The 24,597-nt window shown below is 46.7% G+C and overlaps 2 protein-coding genes across 2 annotated transcripts in view; both read left to right on the top strand.

The window, feature by feature from the left end:
• The first annotated feature begins 258 nt into the window (after positions 1 to 258).
• On the top strand, positions 259 to 16,144 carry WFDC1 (WAP four-disulfide core domain 1). Its single transcript, XM_083869919.1, has 7 exons — positions 259 to 926; positions 6,056 to 6,251; positions 8,336 to 8,419; positions 10,721 to 10,861; positions 11,787 to 11,828; positions 12,618 to 12,692; positions 13,496 to 16,144. Exons 1-6 carry the CDS (start codon positions 780 to 782, stop codon positions 12,674 to 12,676), a joined length of 669 nt encoding a protein of 222 aa, XP_083726045.1. The 5' UTR covers positions 259 to 779; the 3' UTR covers positions 12,677 to 12,692; positions 13,496 to 16,144.
• A 5,538-nt stretch (positions 16,145 to 21,682) lies between these two features.
• ATP2C2 (ATPase secretory pathway Ca2+ transporting 2) overlaps positions 21,683 to 24,597 on the top strand; it is a 28,397-nt gene continuing 25,482 nt past the window's right edge. The window contains exon 1 of the mRNA XM_083870167.1: positions 21,683 to 21,972. Within this exon, the coding sequence (XP_083726293.1) occupies positions 21,874 to 21,972 (99 nt within the window). The 5' untranslated portion in view covers positions 21,683 to 21,873. The remainder of the gene's footprint in view (positions 21,973 to 24,597) is intronic.

The raw sequence follows: 24,597 nt of genomic DNA, 5'->3' as shown, positions 1-24,597 counted from the left end.
TATTATATTTTTCACGCTGAAGGTGCAAACTCTCCTATTAATCCATTCCTCAAAAAGCTGCAAACACTCCAAATTTGAAACATGTTTTAAAACTGAAGATATTGAAAATATATATATATATATATATATATATATATATATATATATATATATTTTTTTTTTTTTTTTTTTTTTTTTTTTTTTTTTTGAGAGAGGGTGTTGCTGTATTCAAGGGCTGCAGATGAAGTTATCACTTTGTCAAAACGAGCTGCAAACCCGCAGCAGGGAGCGCACAAAGGGGGATCCCTGGCTCCCGGGGAATTTTGGGTGAACTTTTTGTAAAACTCTGCCGAGCCCACCCCTCGGAGACCTTCATTTCCCCCTGCGGCAGCTGCCATCTGATCCCACGGCCCGGCTCTGAATGGGGCTCTCGGAGGATGCCAGATGTTGGGAACAAAGGTCTAAAAATAATCTTCCCGAGTAATCTTCCCGTCCATCACTCAGGGAGGGAGAAGCGTGAGCTTTGTTGGGAGCCTGTGAGCCGAGAACCTGATCTGACTTGGAGAAGTTCAACAGCTCCTGCCTGTGAGCTCTTTTCCTCTTTTTTTTTTTTTTTTTTTTTTTTTTTTTTTTTTTTCCCAGACGCTGTGCAAGGAAAAGCAGCTCTGGGAGCGCTCAACCCTCTCTCTCTCTCTCCTCCCTCCTTTCCAAGCCCCGGAACCGCCTGGATTCCCTGAACTGGCTCCTTATTCCATCTCTCCCTGGGAAAAAAAATAAATTAAAAAAAAAAAAAAAAAAAAATGGGTTCCAGGTTGCTGCCAGAGATGCTTTTCTGTAAAAAACTCATCGCCGCAGCCTTGTGTGTCTTGGTTCTGCTGCTGCCGGAGCCGGGCTGTGCCAGGAGCCTCTGGAAACGCGCTCTGCTGAAAATGACCGAGAAATACGATGTGAGTAAGGCTGGGGGTGTTTTTGGGTGATGCTGGTGGCAAAATGGGGAGTTTTCCCTGCGCTTTTTTCCCTGCTCGGTTTGGGGATCGGGAGTGTTGGGCTCGGCGGGCTGGCTCTGTGTTGTACAGGGATTTATTTATGAAGTTTTTCCCAGGCTGTGCGGGAGTTTTGCCACCTAGCTGCTGCAGGGGGAAACTTGGGGAGAGCAGGGAGGGAGGTTTGGGATGGCACCTCACCGCTTTCCCTGGAAAACTCCCCAGGACAGCCAGGGAAAAGTGATCGGTGAGAAAGGGAAATGCAAACCCTGCGGGTCCAGGGATAGGTTTAGTGGGAGGAAAATAATGGGATTTATGGCTTGGAGAAGGGAGGGTTCCCTGCCCTGCTCCTCTGCTGCCTTTTGGGGTAACTTTGGGGTGGCATTGCCCAGGGTTCTGGCAACCCCTGGAGCACGACAGCACAGTGTGCCCATCACCCTAAAGGGTGGAGATCCCAAAAACCCATCCCCTGGCACATCCCCTGCGGGCAGAGCTGCTGTCCCTGCCCTGGCACACACTCAGTGCCACCATCTGTCTGTCCCTGCCTGCTCCTGGCAGCCTTCACAGGGCACTGAGCACCGCCACCAAATCCCTCCCAAAGCCACTCCAGCAGGAGTGCTGGGGCTGGGACTGGGACAGCAACAAGTTACTGAGTGCCTGATCCATACAGCACTTAGAGATGGCCATGGAGGAAATAGAAATTAAAAAAAATTTGAAAATGAGATCTTGAATTTTAGGACCTGCTGTTTAAAAAAAAAGAAAAAAAAAGAGTTATAGATTTGAAATTTTTACTTGATCCTTTTTTTCAAGTTTCCTTAGAAAGCAGCCCTGAGCCAAGGTTTCTGTCACTTGAGTTGCTTGAGTTTATTTTCTTATGCTCAGGTCTGATTGCATCTCCCAACCTCTGCACCTTGTGTATAAACAGCACCTTGGTGTCACAGGCAGATTCCTCCATCTGTTTTCTGCAGCTTTTCATTCAAAAAGGATGTTTTTATGCCCGTGACTTTTAGAGTGATGTTTGTGCATGGCAACATTTGGTTTGTGCTGACTCAAAATTGTGACACACGTCCCTTGCCCCCAGTGAGAGAACTGAAATTCTGTCTTGTCTGCTTGGAATTTTTCAGAAAACATTGTGCTGATATTTGAAAAGAACCTCAGGATTTTGTAAGAAATCTCTTCATTATAGCCTCTCTTGGGATAGGGTATCCTTTGGTTTGCACTTTAATTGGAAAATGGTGATATAAAGAGCTGCATTTCCTGCAAAATCACTCACTGGGAAGTGCATTTATATGGATGTTTTTCTGCCATATTTAGTGAGAAGCTCAAATTTAATAGGAACCGTGAGGTGAATGACCCGGAGAGACAGGACAGGAGCAGAACAGGAATTTACATGTTGATCTTCAGATAAGGAGCCCTGTCGAGGCAGAGCCGGCTCCCCTGAGGATATATCCTCTCCTTTCAACCTGCTCTCCTTCAAAGGGCTGTTTTTCCTGGCAGCCCTCAATCCAGGTGCTACTGATCTGGCGAGCTCAGCTAGAACTGCTCATATTGACAGCACCATTGATCCAGGGAAAACAGCAAATGCTTTTCTTTCTCCTCCTCAATGCCTTGTCAGGGGGGAAAGCGTCTGCTCTCCATCCTCTCCCTGCACCAGGAGTCAGTCCTGGCAGCCCCTCTGGTTTCTCAGAGGGATGTTTTCTCTCCTACCAAATGCTGTGTGTTCTCTGCAGTGGGGAAATCAGAGTCTGGAGGCAGAGGAGCTGATTTGTCACTTGGCTACAAGGATGACAGATGGAGATGCTCATGGCAACCTGGAGCCATATGGGAGGGCCACAGGCCACAGACATCCCTGTGGGACCCCAAAGGACACGGGGGAGGGAGTTTTGTGTGGTCTGAGTTCAGAATATCTGGAATGCATTCAGAAAAATGACAGGCAGGTGTGAGGATGAGGAGCTGGCTTGGGGTTTTTATTCCCCCTGATGAAGGGGATGGGTTGGCAAGTGGGGATGGAGAAGGGAGAAAGAGGGATTGCAGTGAGGAGATAAACCTGGCAGTCACAGTGAGATGCAGGAGCTGAGCTTTAAAAAAAAAAAAAAAAAAAAAAAAAAATCCATATATTTTACAGAGGGACACTTGTCAAGTTTAGTGATTTGCAGCTGGTGTTCTGCAGCCCCCACGCTCCAGGGAGTATTCCCAAAGGACAAGAGGAAGGGAGGGAGCTACCTGGGAGTGGGCTTCAGTTCACTACAAAACACCCATCATGTCTGTTGGGAAAAACTGGGCCAGTCTGGATTTCATTCCACTGTCAACTACAGCAAGTGTTTCAGAAAAATCCCAGCCTTCTGTTAAAGTTTTCCAGAAATGAAGAATTCCTCACAGCTGCTGTAATGCTCCTCCAACAATTTATTTACCCTCCAGCAGGCAGCTGTCATAAATCAGCCCTGGGGTACCTTCTTTGTGCCCCAGGAGATTTCTGGCCCCCACATCCTCAGAGTAACCTGTGAGCAGAGCAGCCTCAGCCTCCCTTTTGGAACCTGCACACACACAAACCTTATTTTTTTTTTCATATTTCCTTCTTTCCAGCCTTTTAGTCATTATTGTGCATCTTCCGGGAGCCCACCCCAGTTCCTGCAGCATTCTTCCAACTGCAAACAGCAGAACCAAAATGATAAATCCTGGGCCAATAACAGGAGAATATTATTCCCATTGCTTTGGTCTTGTCCTTCAGATTGTTTAAGCTGCCTTCAGTCTGATCTTGGCCACTTTGACCATCACTGATAGTGATGGTGATTTTTTATTTAATGGAAATATTGGAGGATTCCCCCTGACTGCGTATTTTTTTTTTTTTTTTCAGAGGAAAGGTGTTTTATGGCCAAGGTTTGGGAATACCTGCCAGGGCCAGAGCTGGTGGTGGGAGGCTGAAATAAACCTCGTGTGTCATCTCCAGGGGCTCCATGCAGAATATGAGTTAACAGAGAGCTGTGGTTTGACACAAGCTCAGGGACCAGTTCCAGACACAAAAAACAGAACAGATCTGGGATTTTTGGGAGGCAGACTGCATCCTTCAGTTGCTGTTGAAATTGTGGCTGGGACTGAGTGATTCCATCCAGGTTTTTCCTCATCTTTGTTGACTTCCAGGGTTCCTCAGCTGAACTCTGAACTTTTCTCCTTACTTTGTTGCTGCCTATTTCTAAGGCAGATATTGTCATTAAATGATTTAATAAATCTCCCTGGGAAACAGAAAATTACCTCTTGCACTGGAAAACGTTTTTAAAGAAATTTTGACTGTTGTCACAACCTGCAAAAATAATAAATCAGAGCCAAACTGTGAATGCTGGGAGAGCTTTTACAAAACCTTGTAACCCAAACCTGGAGATGTCTTCACCCAAGTTATTTTGGTGAATGAGAGAATCCTGTTTTATGCACACATAATAAACGAGGGGGTTTATTAAACCAAATAAGCAAAATATTCTTATTTTGAAAGAAATGAGTTATGAGCAATAGGTGACCAGAGAAAATGGACAGGGAGGTCATGAGGTACAAAGTTATTTGGCTACAACTTTTATATTGTTCCACAACGGAAATTTCATTCATGGAGCCAGCTGTTCATTGCAATTTTGGCTTCTTGGTTTCTGAATCATCTGTGAAGTAACTGCAGTAATTGTTTGGTGGTTTTTTTCATGTATCCACTATTTGCCAGTATTATTTTCGTCACATTTCCATCTGCAGATGACCTTTCAAATAGAAAAGTGGGAACTTCCAGGATGAACACTCCCTCCAACAAGGAGACCTGTTCAGTGTTTGGAACTGCACAGATTTACTGAACAGTACTCCCTTTTATCCCAAAATTATACCTGGTCTGAAAATTTTCTCTATTCAAAATACAGCAACACTCCCTCCAAAAAAAATGTGTATTTTCAATATCTTCAATTTTAAAACATGTTTCAAATTTGGAGTGTTTGCAGCTTTTGAGGAATGGACTAATAGGAGAGTTTGCACCTTCAGCATGGAAAACATCATGAAAATTGGGTTTTTCCAAACCTTTTTAGTGGTTTAAACAGCCTAGCAGTTCATGGGAAAACAATGTCATGGAAGGGTTTTAAAGGAAAAAGCAGAAATTGTCTCTTGATATTGGGAAAAGGGCAGAAGAACTGTCATTAGTGAAAATATCAGGAATTGTCCGTCTCTCTGACACTCCATCTCTGTGCAATGGCCTCTTCTTGGCCAGTTTTTGGGAGAATCCATGTGGGAACAGACTGTTGTCACAGGCACAGATGCTCCAAAGGAGCCATTGAGTATTACTGGAGCAGGATGTAGAGAGGGATGTTAAATGTCACCTCAAATTTCTCCATAGTCTGGTGGTGAAATGCCCTAGAAACCCCTGGGGGACTGTTGCACCATGTTTATTCTTGGAATAACAGCCCCAGTTTCTCATCACTGATTTTGTAACTCACCAGTGATTGGGCCAAATGTGTATTTATACCAGTGATTGGGCCAAGTGTGTATTTATACACGTTTTTATGTATTTATGACCCTTTACCTGCTCGTGAGGCCATGGCAGCTCTCACTTCTCGCCCCTGGCTTGATGCTCTGTTGGAGCAGAGATGGTCCTGTAGAAGGGTCCAGTGGTGCTGAGATGGGTCTGGTCTCCCTCTGGGAATCCAGTGCAAACAGGCTGTGCTGCTGTTCTGAATCTCAGATTTTATCCAGGTAGAAACTCTTGGCTCCTCCCCCTGGGTGAAGCATCTCCCAATGAGATGATGAAATTGTATCAGCCCTGCAGTGAGCCTTAATGGCCCATTAACAGCAGAGATCCCCTGGAGGAAGGATGGGTCCTGGAAGAGATAAAGAAAACACTTCCCCAGCTGGTTTTAACAGAAATACACTCATCTGTTGGCTCTATATTTTCTGACCTTGAGAAGAACTATCTCTTCTCAAGGTCAGAAAATATCAAGTCTACATCCACCCCCTCCTCCCCGGAGTTATGACATAATGAAAAACACCTCCACCACCACTTTCAACAGATCGGGAATAGAACACCTCCTGCATTACAACCCGAGACAACCTGATTTCCTTTTCTTCTCTTTGCAAAGGATTATGAGTACCCTCTTCATTCTCACAGCTCCCACCAGCAGAGGAACGACCGGTGCCCGCCGCCGCCGCAGAGCCTGCCGGAGCGCGCCTGCGAGGTGCCCAGCTGCCGCTCCGACTCCGAGTGCCAGCGCCACAAGCGCTGCTGCTACAACGGCTGCATCTACGCCTGCCTCGAGTCTGTGCAGCCCCCGCCAGGTACAGCCACCCCTCTGAACAGGGAAAATGTGTAGGAGCGTCTGTGGGCGGCAGGGAGAGGGAACTCTGCAGATCTGAGATGTTCTAGAACATGCGGGTTTATTGCAAGGGTTGTGGGTAAAAGGGTTTGGCCTTCAGCCACCAGCCAAAGGGATGCCCCAATGACTGGGGGAGAAACAGAGCACAAGGGCAAAGGGGGTAAGAGAAAAGAGCAAGAGAGCGATGTCCTTGTTACAATGTGTTATATCTCCTTTTGTGTTTAATATTCTAATTTACAACCATGTGTAAACCGTGTCTCGTGACCAACCAGCGTGAGATACAAAACCTACAAACTTTGCATGCAGCCTATGAGAACTGCTATATTGCCATATCATCCTATATTCTAAACTCTAAAGACTACTCTCTTATCTATCTTTTCCCTGATACCTTGATGGGGCTACACCCTTGAGTCCCTTGGTGTCCCTTTGTTTGTTATCACTCAACCCATCTCCAGATAATCACCGTCTTCCTGCCTGCCATGATCACATCTCAAAGTTGGCTTTCATTTCTATTTCACTCACAGGTTTTATATTTTTAGAATCCCTTGCCAAGCAATCATATCTGTAAGCTTTCCCTGTCTCATCTTTCCCAACAAAAATGGGCTGCAGAAATAAATTAATCAATATGATTCCAACAGAATCCACTAGACGGACACGGAATGAAGGATACATACACAGTCAGTTGTCAGGGCAAAAAGAGGGAAGTTTATTTCTTGACCTCAATTTATATAGATTCTGGACAATGACCAAGGGTTGGAGGATGAGGTTGCCACCTCTCCGACCCCACTGGTCAAACTAGAAGTCCATTAATTGTCTCTCCTCCACAGAGGAATGTAAATATCACTTTATTTGCATAAACTAGCAAAAAACTCCACTACAAAAATGTAAGCATCAGAAGGCTGAAAAAAACCCCAAACCAACAGTTTATTGTTTACATAAAGCTGCAGTTATAATTTTTTAGCCCTACTGTTCATGCATATAGGAGTCTTTTGATTGGCTAAGTAATTTGTCTATCACCCAGGCACACATCCTTTAGGGCACCTAATTGGTCAAGTGTCCATCACCACGCTGTGTGTCTTCTATCTGAGTTTTGCATTTCTTGTAGACACTTTCCCAAGTTCTTGTTCATTATTTTTAGACTTGTTGTTCCTGTAGCCTTGATGAATCTCTGAAAAACAAGACTAAAAATGTCTTCTTATCTACAAATAATTTAGCTGATAGAGAGAATAGCCTAAGTTATTCAAATGCATTGCTACACCCCTGGGTGGAGGAACTCTATGGTATATTCTTCCAGGGCAAAGCCTTGGGTGTTTCCCTGAGGGGTTCAAAGGTTTCCACACTGGGGAGGCTGGGAGAGAGAGGAGCTTGCAGAGATTGGGGTGGTGGTGATCTTCACACGTGTTGGGTATGGGGTGGGAGGCTGGACTGTGAGTTGGGGGTGGAGTTCAGTTCCACACTTGTGTTTCTGGGGGATTGGTGAGTGGCAAAGGTGTCCAAGGCAAACTGGTGCTGCAAAATTTCCACTGGGTCGAATTGTAGAAGTCACTCAAGGCCAGTTCATTTCCTGGGATGGCATTTTCCATGCCCCATCCCTGGAAGTGTCCAAGGATGAGTCTTGGAGCAACCTGGGATAGTGGAAGGTGTCCCTGCCCATGGCAGGGGATTGGAATGAGATGATGTTTAAGGTCCTTTCCAGCTCAAACCATTCTGTGTTCCTGGGTTTCTGTATTCAGGAAAAGAGGCAATCCCAGCCTGAATTAGTGCTGACAGAAGTGAGGCAGCCACCCCATCCTTCCCTGCCATGGGAATGAGAATGGGAAGCAGCAGCTGCTTGGGCCTCTGGGACACCAGGTCCTTGTGGCCCTGTAACATCCATGGCTCCCTTTCCACTGGGACAACAAGAGCACCAATATAAGTCAAAATCAGATCAATCCATCAGGCAGCCTCCTCACAGGCCCTTAGAGGAAATCCATGACTTTTCCATAACTCTGTGCCCTGTGGCTGCTGCCTCCTGACACTGTGGTCTCTTGTTTCTGTCTCCTGCAGTCTTGGACTGGCTGGTTCAGCCCAAACCCCGCTGGCTGGGAGGCAATGGGTGGCTTTTGGATGGTCCAGAGGAAGTCTTACAAGGTACAGGACATTTCTCTGTCTTCTCTGCAATATCCATAACCACACAAAGGCCCTGGAGAATAAATCCTTCATGCACAGACCTTGCCTGGGATGTTGGGCTGCTGGTATTTGTCTGGAGTTTCCATAGGAATAATTCTGTGTGGTGCTGGGGGCTGCTTTCTGGTGCAGTAAATAAATTACTTTTTATGGATATGGATTATCCAGCAGAGCACTAGGAATGCTGCAGGGGACTGGGCTTGTACCCATTCTTCAAATAATCAGAGGTATATCTTTATTTTGGAAAAAGGCTTTGTCATCACACACATAATTCCCTGCCAGCTTCCTGATAGAACGTGGGTGGACTCAGAATGGGAGATCCTTTAATCCAGCATGGCCTCATCATCCAGATGCCTTGGGCTGGGGCTGTGGCTCTTGGATCTGAAGGAGCTTTGGACAGGAGCCCTGGCAAACTGCTGCAGAGCTGTGTCAAGCTGACATGAACCTGAGGCACGAATCTGAGTTTGGAGACTGATAATGAGCTTGAGCTTCTCAGGTTCATTCCACAGGGAAAGTGGTTTTAATTAATTTTTTCCAGTACCTGAAATTGAAATGAGGAGAGAGTGAGGAGATGGGAAGAGAAGTGCCTTCTATGAGGCGCTGTCAGATATATGGACACCTGAAGTTTTTGGGTTTTTCATGGAAATGTTAACCCAGCTTTTGATCAGCTCTAGTCAGATCCAGATAGTGCCAATAAATTCTCCTCTTTGGTCTTACACAGATGGTTTTAGACTCATTGAGCCTCAACTCTCATCCATTATGGAAACTCCAAGTTCTCAAAGAGAAAATTCTCCCTCCAGCTCATTGAAGCTGCACAGTGAGAAATAAGATAAAATAGGTTCCTCCTCATCCATCCTTGTCATGCTTATATTATTTGTTCTTATCTGAACACCTTCATCTCAGCTTGAGAGAGTAATTAGGGAAGTGAGAACCATCAGTCATGGCATGAGAATTACAGCAGAGATTCTTGAAATTAAAAATGAGAGGGTGGAGTGGCCCTGCAGAGTCTGTTCATGTAATGGTCACAAACACTGCCCAAGTCCTGCTTCACCTCCCCGTGCTGAGCTGAACTTGCTGCCTGTCCCGGGTCAAAGTGATGAAACCTCTGTCTGGGACAGGGGGTGGCACTGCCTGACCCTGCAGTGAGTCACCCCTGAGGTGTGGATTCTGCAGCAGGTTTGTGGGTGTGGAGCAGAGAGCAGCACACTGCAGCTTCCTGATCACCTTTCCCGACTTTGAGCCTGCTTTGCTTTGCTCCTAACCCTATCTCACAGCAGAAAAAGAGTCAATAATTCTAGCAGGCACTCAAACCACTACAGAAATGGTGCATTGACCAGGAAACAGAAATGGGCAGACCTGAAACTCCTGCAGTCACTCAGACCAGAGCCTGGCTGGGACACACTGATCCCTGCTGGGAGGGCACAGCCCCATGGAGGGACCATCCTGCATGCTGGGCAGTGGTGGTGCCTTTTTGGGCTGCCTAAAAACAGAGGCCGGACAGAGTTAAAGGAATAAAGAGCTGTTATATTTATTGAAGGGCCTTCAGGTACATTTAGGGCAGATGAAGTCCCCCAGGGGCTACACCCAAAAATGGACCACAGGTCACAGGTTTTCACAGTTTGATAAGTTTGGTCCATTTGCATATTGGGGGTTCATCTTCCAATTACAGCTTCAGGTAATGAAGTCATTTACCCCAAGTGTGCTCCCCCAAACTCACTTTTGTTTACATCTCTTAGGCCTGAGGCAGTGAGGGGTCCTTGATTCCCAGCCTTGGAGAGGAATTGCTTGGTCTGACCAAAATGGGAAAGGAGTGGCTGACACTGTCTATAGAGTTTAGAGTTCTACACTGAAGAACAGTAGCTAACACTCTGTATGGAGTTTAGAGTTATACACTAAAGAACTGCAGGATTACAAATGGATGGAAAACACAACAGCTGAAGTCCTAAGGCATCAGTGGTGGGTGGGATCCACCCCACAGCTGGCACAGACCCTGCACATTGGGCTGTGGGGAGCAAAGGCACATTTATCTGGCCAGAACCAACCCAACAGCAAAACCTCCATCCCTTTTATCAGCCTTGCATTAGGCAAGAATGAGAGTATTTATTATACCAAAAGTTCTGTCCCGTGGGAATGGGGCTGAGCAGTGTCAGGAGTGGTCAGCCCTGTGCTCCCACCATGGCCAGGAGCCTGAGGTGGGGCTGTGTGGCTGTGTTTGTGTCCCTGTGGGTGTCACAGCCATGGGTGACCTGCTGCCTTCTCTTGCAGCTGAGGCCTGCAGCACCACAGAGGATGGGGATGAGCCCCTGCACTGCCCCACGGGCTACGAGTGCCACATCATCAACCCGGGCAACACGGCCGAGGGCATCCCCAACAGGGGCCAGTGCATCAAGCTCCGGGGAAACCCAGGTCAGTGCTGCACCTCCCTGCCTCTTCTCTTTCAAATCAGTTCATTTGCAGATGGCACTAAGCTGGGAGAGTGTGTGGGAAGGGAGGAGGGCTCTGCAGAGATCTGGAGTGGCTGGATGGGTGGACAGAGTCCAGTAGGGTGAAATTTAGTAAGTCCTGCATTTTGGCCACAAGAACCCCCTGCAATGTTACAGGAGGTTGGTGTGGCTGGACAGTGCCCAGGCAGGAAGGGACCAGGGGGTGCTGGTGACAGCAGCTGGACATGAGCCAGCAGAGTGCCCAGGTGGCCAAGAGGGCCAATGGCTCCTGGCCTGGATCAGGAATGGTGTGGCCAGCAGGAGCAGGGAGCTCATTCTTCCCCTGTACTGGGCACTGGTGAGGCCACACCTTGAGTGCTGTGTCCAGTTCTGGGTGTTTCAGTTTAGGATGGACACTGAGTGCTGTGTCCAGCTCTGTGTCCAGAGGAGACACCAAGGCTGGTGAGGGGCTGGGAACACAAACCCTGTGAGGAACAACTGAGGGAGCTGGGGTTGTTTAGCCGGAAAAAAAGGAGACTCAAAGGTGACCTTATCACTTTCTACAACTCCCTGAAGGGTGGTCTGAAAGGTTACCCAAATTTTATTTCCTTTGGGAAGGCCTCTGATTCCTTGACCTGTAGCTAATGAAAAGGTTATAAAATACTAGTGGCAATTCCCACTCTTCTGGCGAGTGAGTTGTGTCCACAGAGCTCAGTAATCTCAGCAATTTATAAAACATTTATAGCAATCCAAATCACTTCAGCTACAGAGGACTTTTGTTTTCCTCATTGTGAGGTTATTATTTCCATATCTCTAATTTCTCTGCACTGAACACAGAAGGTCAGAGTTTAACACAAAAAAAATGAAGTCTGGCTGGGCGTGTTCTCACCATGTACCTTCTTTTCCAGATGGACACAGCCTGAGGCATAAATATTACAAGGAATATTTTGGTAAGTTGCTGGCATGAAGTGTTTGTTGTTGTTATTAACCTTTATCATTCTCACAATGCTTACAATGAATTTGCTCCTTATGAAATGAAGGTTTGTACATAGGAAAAAGAGATTCTTTATCCTCAACTCTTTATTATCAGAAGATCTTATTTTGAGATCTACAATGTCCTGACTGTGGACTCTTGAGAAGCAGATTTTTCAGCTGTGGTAGCACGAGTTAAATAAATGGTGCAGTCTTCTGCCAGGGGAACCACCCAGTCCAATCATCTTTTTTTATTATTTTTAAGCATATTTTCAGAGCTTTGCTCTTGGCCCAGCACTCCTTGCAGCTGAACAGAGAGCTCTGTAAAAAATCAGGATTTTGGACTGTGGTCAGAGATGAGGGATGGCTGGAGCACAGTGAATCAGTCCCTCAGTGTCCCCTGAGAGGTGGCAGGTCCCTCTCACAAATCTGGGGCTCAAAGAAAGCAGGAGCATCTCCCACATCTTTCCTCACAGTGTTAAAACTCCTGGTTTCTCCCTTTTGAATGTGGATCAGCTGGAAGTGACATTCAGGTACAACCAGGCACCATCTTTGATACAAGATTTACAAATAGCCAAATTTGGCCACTTGGGCTGATAAAACCACAAAAGGATTTCCTTTCCTCCCTTCCAGTCTGGGCTATCCCAGCTCTCCAAGAGAACTGCTAAATAATGAGACCAATAAAGCTGCACTGCTAAGAGAACCTGGAGAAACCATTTACCACAGCCTAAGCCCAAACCTGACTTGGCTGATATTTGTTTTCACAGGCAGCAATTCCAACAATTTGGTCGGCTACGTGAAAAACCAGCAGAAGCATTTGGGCTAATTGAAGGTGTGCCTGGGTAAGTGCCCTGTGAATAAAGGGAAAGCTGGGTGGAAATAGCTGGTGCTTAGAATGCAATTATTCAGAGAAATTGTCTTGAGGGTGATTATTTCCTCTGAGCAAAACGCTGGAGTAAGGACAGCACCTTAAAACCCTGTACAGGTGCATGAAACCCTCTCATTATTCCACCAGACACACCTGATTTCTTTGCAGAACCTTTGCCTTGTGGGTATTTAGAGGATGGAGTGATTTTTAGGATGAAGAATAACTGGTGTTCCTTAAGACTTTAAACTTTGTGTTTAAGGGCTTTTTCCAACACAGGTGTAACTGGTCCTGCCAGACAAACTAAAAAGCTGTTTATGCTGGACTGGCTGCAAAAAGGGTCAGTCCTGCAAATACTTCAGCACATGGGGGGTTTTGTGGGGTAATTTTTTGTGTGTGAACACTTGTGCTGAGCAGTGGGACCCAGTGGTTGAGCAAAGGCAAATTTATCTGGCCAGAGCCAAGCCAACAACAAAAGTTCAGTCCATTTTATCGGCCTTGCCTTAGGCAAAAAATGAAAATATTCATTATACCAAAAGTTTTGTCCCAAGATGGTTTTCTCAACACTTTCAGCTTCACTTTAAAATTAACTTGGGCTTAGCTGGGAATTATGGAAACAAAGCAGTTCAGTGTCTGCCTGTACCTACGTCAGGCTGGCTGTTAAGATTACTCAGCTACTTAAGGACAAGTTCTGTGCAAACATCCCAGGAAAGATAAATATTTTAATTCCTCTTACTGTTGGTCTTTTTTTCCCTTTTGTTGTTTTTTTTTTTCACCCAGCTGGACCACTCTGTCAAGGAATGCTTTGCCCAGCAGCTTTCTGGTCCCACATCTCCACAAGCACATCTCCAGCATCTCCCTGCTCATCACTGACACAAAAAAAAATTCCATTATCCAAGGAACAGGATGAGTCCAGATTTTAATCCCACCAGGATGGGGAGAAATGTGATTCCCCTGAAGGAAACCACACTGTTTATCAGCTGCCCTTCTGCAAATGAAATGCAAACACCTCCAAGGGATCCCTGCAAGCCACAGTGTCACGGTCAGGCTGCTGACACAGAGCCTGCCCTTTATGAGCTCCTTGTGTGCCCAGTTCAGATTTCAGGCCTGTGAACACAACCCAGTGACGTCAGAATTCTACCTAAATATCATATCTAAGTTGCTGTAAAATAGGGGAGACTAAAGAAGTTCTCTGGATCAAATCCAGTGCCTGCCTGTCTTGAATAACTCCTTCCAAGAAGCCTTTTCATCAGCTTAAAACTCAAAGATACCTGCAAGTTTCTTATTTTTTTATTTATATCCCAGGCTTGACACCCACTCTAAATGGCTAAACCTGAAGTCTTAAGAATTTGAAGTAGTTTAAGATAGGAGAAAAAACAGCTTTATAAATGTTTTTAGGTTATTTTTCTCCTCTCAGTCTGGTGAGAGTTAATAATGGAACAGATTCCTTCCTACAATATCCAGGCAGACACACAAATGCATGCCAAGCTTTGTAATGTGCTGTTTTTAGCCAGCACTGTTAATACTCACAAAATATCTGTGGGTTTGTACCTGCAAAACCTCAGCAAGAGGCCTGAAGTCTGGATAATTTGTTAAATGTGTTGGAAGGAAGAAAACCCAGGATAAATTTGTGTGATGAAAAGGATTGTCTGGCAGATGGGCCACTCCAAAGGAGTCCTGCACCTTTGTGTTGATTCCCATAAACCCTTAAAATCTGGATATTTGTATTTGGGCCTCCCAGCTTCTTTTAGCTGTTTAGCATTACACAATGAAAAACACATTTTCTATTAATGCTTTCCTTCCCCGTGGCAATCCTGAAGGGACAGTTGCATTTATTGTGGCAAAGCAGCCAGAATTGTTTGGCAGAAAAGGCACATTTGCTCCATGGTTTAGTCCACGTTCCCCAATCTGCGCGTATGAAATTAACATTTTCATTTGCACAGCAGTAGCACTGCATATAAATACCCAATTCACAAATGTGACTGCCTGCTTCCACTCATAAAATACAGGATTTTTAATTTTTTTTTTCCTACTCACTCAATGGTTTAAGCCCAATCCAGGACACCCATAAAACTGGAGAGATGGGAGGTGCCAAACTGCTCTTCTGTTTCCAATTCTAAACACAGTCCTGGGTGTTTCACTGGGCAAAGGAACAGCTGAAGGGCTCCACATTTTCCCAAGTATCTTCATTTGCTGAACTCACTTTTTTTTTTTCAGAGTGCAAGATATTAAATGCAGCACCATCTTTGGACAGAGCCATTTTCTAGAGTTTTATCTTTTACAGCTTCCTGCAATGAGATCTTAATTCCTGCTCAGACACAGGAGCCACAGACCCAGGGAATTGTGGAGGGGTTTGGGTTGGAAGGGAGCTTAAAGCTCATCACCTTCCACTAGACCAGGTTGTCCAGGCTTCAATCCAGATTTTATAGTTCCATATTTTAGAGTTCCATATTTTATAGTTCCAATTTGTGTTTAGACCAGAAACTCCCCCTTATCCCACTGCAGCCTCTCTCCTCGGCGCTGCTCAGTGAAATAGATTGATTTTGTGCAGCGTTACATTCTGCAGAAAAAAAAAATCAAATTCTGATTAAAGGAGCAAAGCCCTCCAGTGATCACTGCTAAGCCCTGAAGAGCAAATGCCAAAATGTTCTAATTTAAACTAAAAAAAAATCCTAAAACTGTATGAGGTGGTAGATGAAAAATTGGTGGTGAGCATTCACAAACCTGAAAGATTAAAACTTCAAATATCAACCCGATCTCTCAAAGCAGCCCAAAATATGCTTAATTTGAGTGGACACATCCACTTCAGTGTCTGTTTTCTTTGTAGCTGCAGAAGCAGGTACCTGACCCACCTGGGTGGGACAGGACAGATATTTTCTGCTTGAAAAAGTATTTTTTTTTAAAGAAAGGAAATTTGACAAATTGATAATCCGATGGTGAATTTCTGTTTACTGGGTGTTATCAAAGCCATCCCCCTTCTTCGTGGTGCTATAATGCTCAGGGGCTTTTGAGGTTTTTTTACCAAGTTAATTCAAGTTATTAATTGCCAAACTCAGAAACAAAAACCACAGAAGGGACTTGACCAAGTGCTGTGTTTCCAACAGTGAAATGTGAAATTCAGACACCGAAATGAAAACACAGAGCAGGTGAGTTGTCCTCAGCTGCTCTTCTCTCCACAGACAGATGCTTTATCAGCAGCCTGGTGCAGCAGCACAGCAGGAAACACCTGGTGTGGGTTATTTTTTACATTTCCATGAACATTTTGCAGCATGTTTGGTGCTATGAAAACCTCCCTGTGTGTCACTGAGTGCTGGCAATGCTCCCACAGCCCCCAGGATCTGGGCAGCCCCTCCCTGGTTTGTGCCCCTGGTGCTCAGACGTGTCCAGGTTCTGCTTTGGTGCTCAATAAAAAGTGACAAGTCTATTTTTCAACCCTGCCGAGTTTCTGTTGTGTCTTCTTGGTGTCCTTTCAGATTTGGATTATGGAAAAAAAAAAGAACAAATCTTCTAGATTTTACTTGTTGGGAGAACATAGTGATGCCTTGGGAAGGCTGAGCTGGAACAGAGACTGGACAGAGCCAGAGAATAAAGTAGATATTTATTGAAAGGCCTTTAGGATATGCCTTGGGCAGGACAGGGTCTGACCAGGGCTACATCCAAGATGAACCCAAAATGGACCCAAAATGGACAAACAGTCACAAGATCTCACATTTTCACAAGTTTTGGTCCATTTGCATATTGGGTTTAATTGTCCAATTCCAGCTTCAGGTTGTGAGGTCCCATCCTTCTTGTTCCTCCCTTCAGCCCACCCTTGTTTGTGCTTTTGGGGCTGAGAGTTGTCCTTGGTGTGCAGCAGGAAAAGGATTTGTTTTGTGTCCCTGCTCTGTGCAGAGCTGAGTGACACTGACTGTGATCTCAGAACTGACCCCTGGGCAGCACAGAATCTGAAATACATGAAAGATAAAGCTTAAGGCATCAATAACACAAGCATAGGGAGGAAAAAGTCATTTTGTCCACTGGAAGGGAGGTGACAGACCCCAAAACACATCCACCACCCCTGTCCCCTTCAGAGGGGTCACTGCTGTGGGTCAGACCCTCAGTTCTTGTCCCTTGTGTTTGCACTGCCCACAGAGGAGCTGGTGGGCAGCCCTGGGGAGGCTGGGGGTGGTGCCCCAGGAGAAGTGACCCTTTGTTTGCCCAGGCACTGGGTCATTGCTGCTGCTGCCAGCTCAGGCTGCACCAGCAGCGGCTCAGGCAGCTTTGCAGGAGGCTCAGAGGGTGAAGAAACCAAGCAAGGCAAAGGCCAGAGCTGGGCTGAACTGCAGGACAGAGGAGAGTTGGGGTTGGGCCATTTCCAGCCTCCACCATCCCACCTGCTCCACCCGCCCAGTCCTGCTCTACCTGCTGGTCAGGAGTGGTCAGGAGTCCTCCTGCCCTGCCTCCCTCCTGCCCTGACACCACAGCAGGGACAGGAGCTGCCTGCAGCTCACCCACAGGGGGACAGCAGCACTTTGGAAAGGTTTGGGGGGTTGAGATGACCCCAGCCAGCAGCAGGTGTCAGGGTGTCACTGTGTCAGTGAAATTGTCCTTGGGGTCACCTGGACCTCTCATGGTGCTTGGGATCATTAGGATCATTTGGACCTCTTGTGGTGCTTGGGATTCTTGCGATTCCTCGGACCTCTCATGATCCTTGGGATCATTTGGACCTCTCATTGTGCTTGGGATCCTTGGGATCACTTGGACCTCTCATGGTGGTTGGGATCATTTGGACCTCTCATGATTCTTGGGATCCTTGGGGTCACTTGGACCTCTCATGGTCCTTGGGATCATTTGGACCTCTCATGGTTCTTGGGGTCACTTGGACCTCTCATTGTGCTTGGGATCCTTGGGATTGCTTGGACTTCTCGTGGTGCTTGGGATCTTTGGGGTCATTTGGACCTCTCCTGATGCTTGGGATCACTTGGACCTCCCATGGTCCTTTGGGATCATTTGGACTTCTCATGGTTCTTGGGATCCTTGGAATTGCTTGGACCTCTCGTGGTCCTTGGGATCCTTGGGGTCATTTGGACCACCCCAGTGTATCCCAGAAACCAGCAGCTGGATCAGCAGAAGGACTAACAAAATGACTCTTCAAGAAGTCTATACCTGCTACCAGAATAACCAGAATAATATAAAAAATTGCAGTGCTTCTGACATGGCTGGCTCAGAGCTTTGGGGAGATCTGTGGTGTAGGAGTGTCTTGGTCAACTTCAGGAAGTTTTCCATAATTTTCTGGGCAGTGAAGAAGCCTCTGAGGTTGGGATAACACATAAAAGAGGTTTTTGAGGCTGGAGGATTCTCTTTGCTCATGGCACATCAGGGGCTGGCTCATACAGGGGATTATTTCCTCCTCCCACCTCACACTGGCTGCACAGGCTGGATTTCCCTCTGGAGGATGGGGTTGGATGATCATCAGTTGTCTCTCTGATGCAAAAGGATTTACAGCATAATTCAAGATCTTTTAAAGGTAAATTTATTTTAAGAAAAACCAACCACATCTTTTTCTGGTGAGTCTGCAGAGGAAAGTCCTGTTTCTTCCCATTATTTTCTCCTTCTTGTTACTTATCCACGGAGACAAAACAGCAAGAACAAAAAGAGAATCTGCGCAAAACAAAAAAAAAGATCTTTCAAGTTTCCCAGACAGAGATGTGAATGGTGGGGCTCATTCCACCCAGCCTGAGCCCCCCACCAGGTGAGTCTCCCAATTTAAGTGACAGAAACTGCCCAAAAATAAACCAAAACCTTTAATTAAATTCCCTCTTCCTTCCCCATTACACCCCTGGGGACAGACCTAAGGATTTTACTCCACCTTTATGAGACAAGATGGAAAAGGACTTTGGCTCTAAACTCTGCTCTTTGCTTGTACAACCAGGAGCAGAAAATCCCAACCCAGAAGTGAAGCGTTTGGAGTTTGGGGTAGCAGCAAACTCCGTTCTACTCGTGCAGAAGAGTTTTTATCCCTCAAGGTGGCACAAGAGGAACAAAAGTGCAACAAGTCCTATAACATCATGTTGAACCCACAGCATCATATTTTTGAGCTCGGGGGGTCTCAGAGAATGGTTCCTTTGCTGTGTGTGCCTTTTATAACAGGTATTTTCTACTTAAAAAATAAAAATAAAAATAGATAAATAAATAAATACAGCAACCAAAAAAAACAACCAAACAAATAAAAAAAAAAAAAAAAAAAAAAAAAAAAAAAAAAAAAAAAAAAAAAAAAACCAAACCCACAAAAACCCCAACAAATTAAAAAAAAAATTAAAAATGGTTCCCCAAATAATCTCCTTAGAAGTGGAGTTTTATTAGCCAATTAAATAGGAAATATTGTAAGGACACCATAATTGGGCTGCATGTTATGTTTTTAGAGTGTGAAAATGATAGTGTGAAGAAATACAACTTGTAATAGTGTTGTTTTCTTAACATTATAGTCCTGATTCAGTCTATTCCCAGCCTTTTCTGAGCCATGGGATGGCAAAATACATTAATTTTTCATTAGATTTCCTAACATGCAGAAATCAACAGCAGAAAGAAAATGAAACCTGAGTCTGTTCAGCAATTTCACTCAGAGTGAGTGGCAAACAGCAATATTTTATTTTCCTGCATTTATTCCATCTCATCAAATATGATTTCCCATAACAGAACTGAGGGAACATAAAGATGAGAGAGAGGGACATGGTCCTGAGCTCAAACCACTCTGTTCCTCCCCAGCTGCTGGTCACCCTGCACTGATTGTTACAGTGCATTATTATACTCATCAGCACGTTTTTCTCCTTCTCTGTGTCCTGTTTGTCCTGGAATTTCTGTCAGTCCCACTCAGGGCATTGTTCCCCCTCCCTAACTCAGGGTGTGGCCTCTTGGCCGTCCTGTGGATCCTGGATTTTGCTCTTGGAGCTCCATGTGTTTCTACAAGCAGCAGGTTTGTGCCAAGGGGATGATGCTAAATCAGGCAAGGATCAGCCTGTTGCTCAATTAGCCAGAGTGGCTAATGAGGGCCACGCTGGGGCTGCCCACACCGTGCCCAGCACAGCCCCAGGATGCTCCTCCTCATGGGCAGCAGCTCCATGGATGATGGGCAAGGATTTGGGCTGAGAAAAGCAAAACCAAAGGGAAATTTTCTTTGGGGGAGAAGATGTTTTCCACCATTTTACTGGCAAAAACATGAGGATTTGGAGTGATCTTGGGATTTTGGGACTCCAGACAGGCTCAGTTGGGCAGGGGAAGGGATTCCCTGCCAGGCTGGGTCAGGAGCTGGCAGAGGCAGCTGGACGAGCTCCAGCTCCTGGGAAGAGCTGCACAAGGATGGGAGGACCAGTTCAAGAGCTCAGAGAGGTTTCACCCCCTGATTCCCACAGGATAACATCTGTTACCCCTTCACTTAGAGGGGTAACACTCTGTGGGTGTGGACCCTCACAGAGGACAGCAGCAGCAGCAGGGTCAAACATGGAAAGCTTCTTTATTATCTGACTCCAATTAACTTATATACACTTTTTACAGAGGGCCAGGATTGGCCCAAGGAGGTCACAACCTCCTGACTCCACATTGGTCACTATGACCATCAGTCAAATTCTCTCTCAGAGAACAACTCTGCAAAACATACAGATAAATTCTAAAAGCACATATTGTTTACATCAAGCAGCGTTAGAACAGTGCTGCAAATGTTCCAACACTTGAAAGCAAGAAAATCAGGGGCGACAAACATCCCCATCCCTCTGTGCCTGCCCCAAGCCCTGCCTAAGCACCTTGCCTAAACCCTGGGCAGGGCCTGGCTGTGAGATTCCCGAAAATCAGAGCACAGCACTACCCCTGGCTCCTTTCCCATGGGAAGGAGCGCTCTTTCCACCATGCAGGAACTTCCTTAGTCTGCCTGACGCATCCAGCTCGGATCCTTGCGAAAGCATTGCTCAACCGAGGGAGCCGGGAAGCCCCAGCTGTGTTTTCCAAGGTCCTGGCTCTTCGCAGGGTGTTTCCCAATCGCTGTTTTCCCTGAGCTCTGGGGAGAAACCCTTCTCTCCGCAGCATCTGGGTGGGTCCCTCTCTGTAGCTGCCTGGGGTGTCCCAGGGGTTTTTCCTGGGATGCAAACAGGATACACTGGGATGGTCCATGGGAAAGCAGAGTTTTGGTGAGGGCTGGGCAGGTTTTGGGTGCCACAGGCTGTCACAGAGGGCGTGGGGCTTGGCCTTATCATGGTCCAGAGCAAAATAAAAGTGCAGTTTTTCTGGGTCCTTGGAGGAAACTCTTCTCCTGCAGAAAACTGCACATCTATTTTTTTTGTCTGGCTGGAAATGATTTTGTTCCCTCAATGCAGTTTTTACTGTCAAAGGAGGATCTTCATCTCCCAGTTTACACCTCAGGGAGGGTTTTAGGGTGAGTGGATCCTGCAGTGACGGCGCCTGGGGGAGGATGTCGATCTATGGGGCAAACCAGAGTGGGATGCTCCCTGACAAGCAGCCGTAAACCTTGGGGAATGATGCAACCAGTGAACTTTATCAATCCTAGAATCACAGAACCAGAGAATATCCCAAGTTGGATGGAATTCACAGAGGGATTATTGAAATCCAGCTCCGGACACCAAGGCCCAACCTTAGCTGTGTGTTGGGCTCCACCACGAAATCACAAACGAAACGCTGCGGGGTTTATAAACCATCATTACAACCCCCCACATCACACATCCCCGATGTCAACACCCATAAACCCGCTGCGTTGTGCTGACTGGAGCATTCCCTAAGGAGCACTGGAAGTTTACAAACAGGCTCGACCGTGCCTATAACCTGTCCTACCCCTGCCTCACTCACACACCTCTGCTGAACACACCTTCCCCTATCCTGCAGCAATCCTCGGGAGGGCGGAGAGAAGGAAAAAAAAAAATAAAAAAATAAAACCTCAACCTGCTCTTCAGGTGCGGCTCACGCACAGAGAGGCGTGCCCGGTTGTCCCAGCACGGTGGCACATAACACACACAGAGCCAAACCTTCCCGGCCAGATTTATGGGAGCAGCTGGGAGCAGTGCTCCTCCCTGGGGCTCAGGGAGCCGGGGGAAGGTGTGACTTGGCCGGCTGCAGGTGCCTGTCCCTGCAGGTAAGGCCGAGCTCCAGAGCCAGCCCTGCTGCTGCTCCTGGCCAAGATGAGAGAAGGGAGTTTGGCCAAACTCTTCCAGAAAAGGTGGCTCCTTCGTTTTGTGCAGAAATATCAGCCCCTGGGAAGCGCCGAGCCGGGAGAGGAGGTGAGGATCGCCTGCCTGGACCTGCTGGGATAGTTTGTGTAATTTGGGGTTGGTTTCGGGTGCTTCGCCTGCTCTGTCCTGCCAGTAACTGGAGGTGGCTGTGGCTGCTCTGTGCAGCTCCGGGAGCTCAGGATGAGCTGGGGGTTGTTCACCAGGCTCAAGGAGCCATGGGGAGCCTTGTTCCTATGCAATAATCCAAAGGCACAGAGCTGAGGCCCGAATCCTGCCCAGGAGCACTGATCCCTGCTCTGAGGAGGTTCCAAACTCCTCAGGAAGAGTGTGGGACAGCCCTGGAGCAGAGTGGGCACAACAGGGGAGATGGAGAGCAGGGCTCTCCTGTCCCCAGGGCACCCCTGCCACCAGTGCTGGTCACTGGCAGAGGGGCTGAGACCCTTTGGACTGGGACCCTCAGGCTGTGACCCTCTGGCTGTGGCCCCTGGGCTGGGACCCCTGGGCTGGGAAGACCCTCTGGTTGTGACTCAGGGCTGGTAACCAGCATCCAAAGGAGAGTTTTGGCTCAGACCCCCCCCCCACAGTCCACTTGGAAATGCTGCTTTGCTTTCTTGAAAAAATGGAATTATGAGAAAATGATTCTCGTTTTTCCTGAAAAATGCTGCACTGGTGTCCCCTTCCCTGCCCTCTCACTGCCCATCCTTGGTGCAGATGGAGTGGCCAGTGGTGCTTTGGGTGGTATTTTTGGCTGTTCTTCTTGGTTTTTTTGCCACAAAACCTTACAATCTGGGATTATCTGATTATTTGCTCGGCACAATGTTCCTGTGGCTCAAGCCCCATGTTGCAGGAGACTGTTTGGGTGCTCTGCCACGTGAACCCCATTTGTCTAATCCCTTCAGCACGTGGGGTTAGCCCTTAACTCCCATCCCAAGGAGCTCCATCCACACACTTGGAGAGATTTATGAGCTTTTCCTGACTGAGGCATTGCCCAGATACCATTCCAGCTAATCCCCTTCCTGATTGTCTGTCTGTCCAGTGTGGGGTTGGGTCAGTGTTACAGGGAGATGAAAATGAGACCCTGAACTCTTACCCCGTGTAGTGCATCAGGTGATGCTGCTCTGCACTGCTCACCCAGAGCTCCAAATCCCAGGACAAAGAAGATCTTGATGAGGTCACAGAAAGTCCCTGGAACCTGCCTTGGTGGCAAGCTGAGATTTCTGACTGCACGTAGGCAGGAGGCCACTGGCAATTAGGCTGCCTTGTTCTTAAGCTGCACCATTTATGCTGTGCCAAAATAAACAGTGCCATGTATTTACTTCCAAATCTAAACCCCTCTTGACTTTCAGCTCTGGCCCTTGCAGAGAGTGGTCTGTGTAGAGCAGGAGAGGGAGGTGAGGAAAGCTTTGGCACGGGGTAGGAAGTAGACAGCAGTGTAAAATGAAAATAAGAACTTGGTAAATCAAGAACTTATTCTCAGAGAATGATTTAGGCTGGTAAATGACTAATTTTTCCCTTACTTGATGGCATTTTGCTTCTTTACTTGAAAATAGTTGCAGAGCACTTTCAACCTTATAAATATCTTGATCAAAGCATGTGCTGGGCTGTAAAGGTGTGATCCCAGGTGATCTGATGGGATAAATGCCCAGAGTGGGCTGTGAAGGAAAGCCCCAGTGCTGTCCCTGGGGGTGATGGCCAGTTCACCTGTGGCCATGGTGTCACCTGAAGATGGCAGGACACCCACCTGGCACATCAAAGTTTGAGTCCAGACTCTGCTGTGCACAGTTTAACTCCTTTTCTGCAGTGCCCCATCCAGAACCAGGGGAGTTTTTGTGGGGCTGCTTTTACAGCTCCTGAGAATTGTGTGTTTCCTGCAGAAATCTGCAAAGAATTCTGCAAAGAAAAGTCAAAGATTTATTTTTTTTTCTGAGCATCCCAGTGTGTGTGCACATGCACAATCACACATGTCTGTGTGTGTGGAAGTGGGAGAAATCCCTGGGAACTGCTTCTTTACATCTCCCTTTCCCTCTGACCACAGCCCAGGGCAGGATTCTCAAAGGGCTGCAGCTTCAAACCAGCTTTACTGGAAAACCTGTGGCTTTTGGAACAATCAAAAGGATTAATTTAAAGTTCATATCTGCAAGGAGAGAGACTAGATCTTTGTTTCATGTAAAAAATATTGGGTTTCTGTTGACAGATGTGCAACAGGGGAGTGGGAAATGGTGTGGGAGGTGCAGAAATTATGGTGATGCTGGGAAAGGGCTGGGAGTTTGGATAGGGAAGCCCCTCACCTGCAGGGCTGAGGGCTGCTCGAGGCTGGATTCTGGGTTCTGCCTGCACCCCTGGGACATGGGTCTTTTTGCCTGCCATGTCCACCCAAAAAAAGAAATATAAAAGGCTTTGGAGAGAATGCTTTGGTTTATTTATTGTGTTTTTGGCGGGGATAAAGTTTAATGTTTGGAAAGGCTTCATGGAGGATGAATTACCCAGCCCACTCTGCATTGCAGGCCATTAACTGGTCCCAAGTAACCTAAGACAGGGAAAAGAATCTGCAAAGCCTCAGCAGGGGCAGAGGTGGGGGAAAATCCCGAGAACTGATATTTTGGGCTGTTTGCCAGGGTACACAAAAAGGGCTGTGTGCTCTGCAGAAAGCCCCATTGCTCTCTTTCCCCCACA

This window comes from Zosterops lateralis (genome assembly GCF_965231275.1).
Source record: "Zosterops lateralis genome assembly, chromosome: 12".
Lineage (NCBI taxonomy): Eukaryota > Metazoa > Chordata > Aves > Passeriformes > Zosteropidae > Zosterops > Zosterops lateralis.
This window is presented reverse-complemented; position numbering and strand designations above follow the sequence as displayed.

Bases quoted from the DNA above. Each gene is read 5' to 3' on its own strand.
- WFDC1 (XM_083869919.1), top strand. From the start codon at position 780: ATGGGTTCCAGGTTGCTGCCAGAGATGCTTTTCTGTAAAAAACTCATC. The intron at 10,862-11,786 runs GTCAGTGCTGCA...CTTCTTTTCCAG, and splicing joins CAAGCTCCGGGGAAACCCAG to ATGGACACAGCCTGAGGCAT. The intron at 11,829-12,617 runs GTAAGTTGCTGG...TTGTTTTCACAG, and splicing joins ATATTACAAGGAATATTTTG to GCAGCAATTCCAACAATTTG.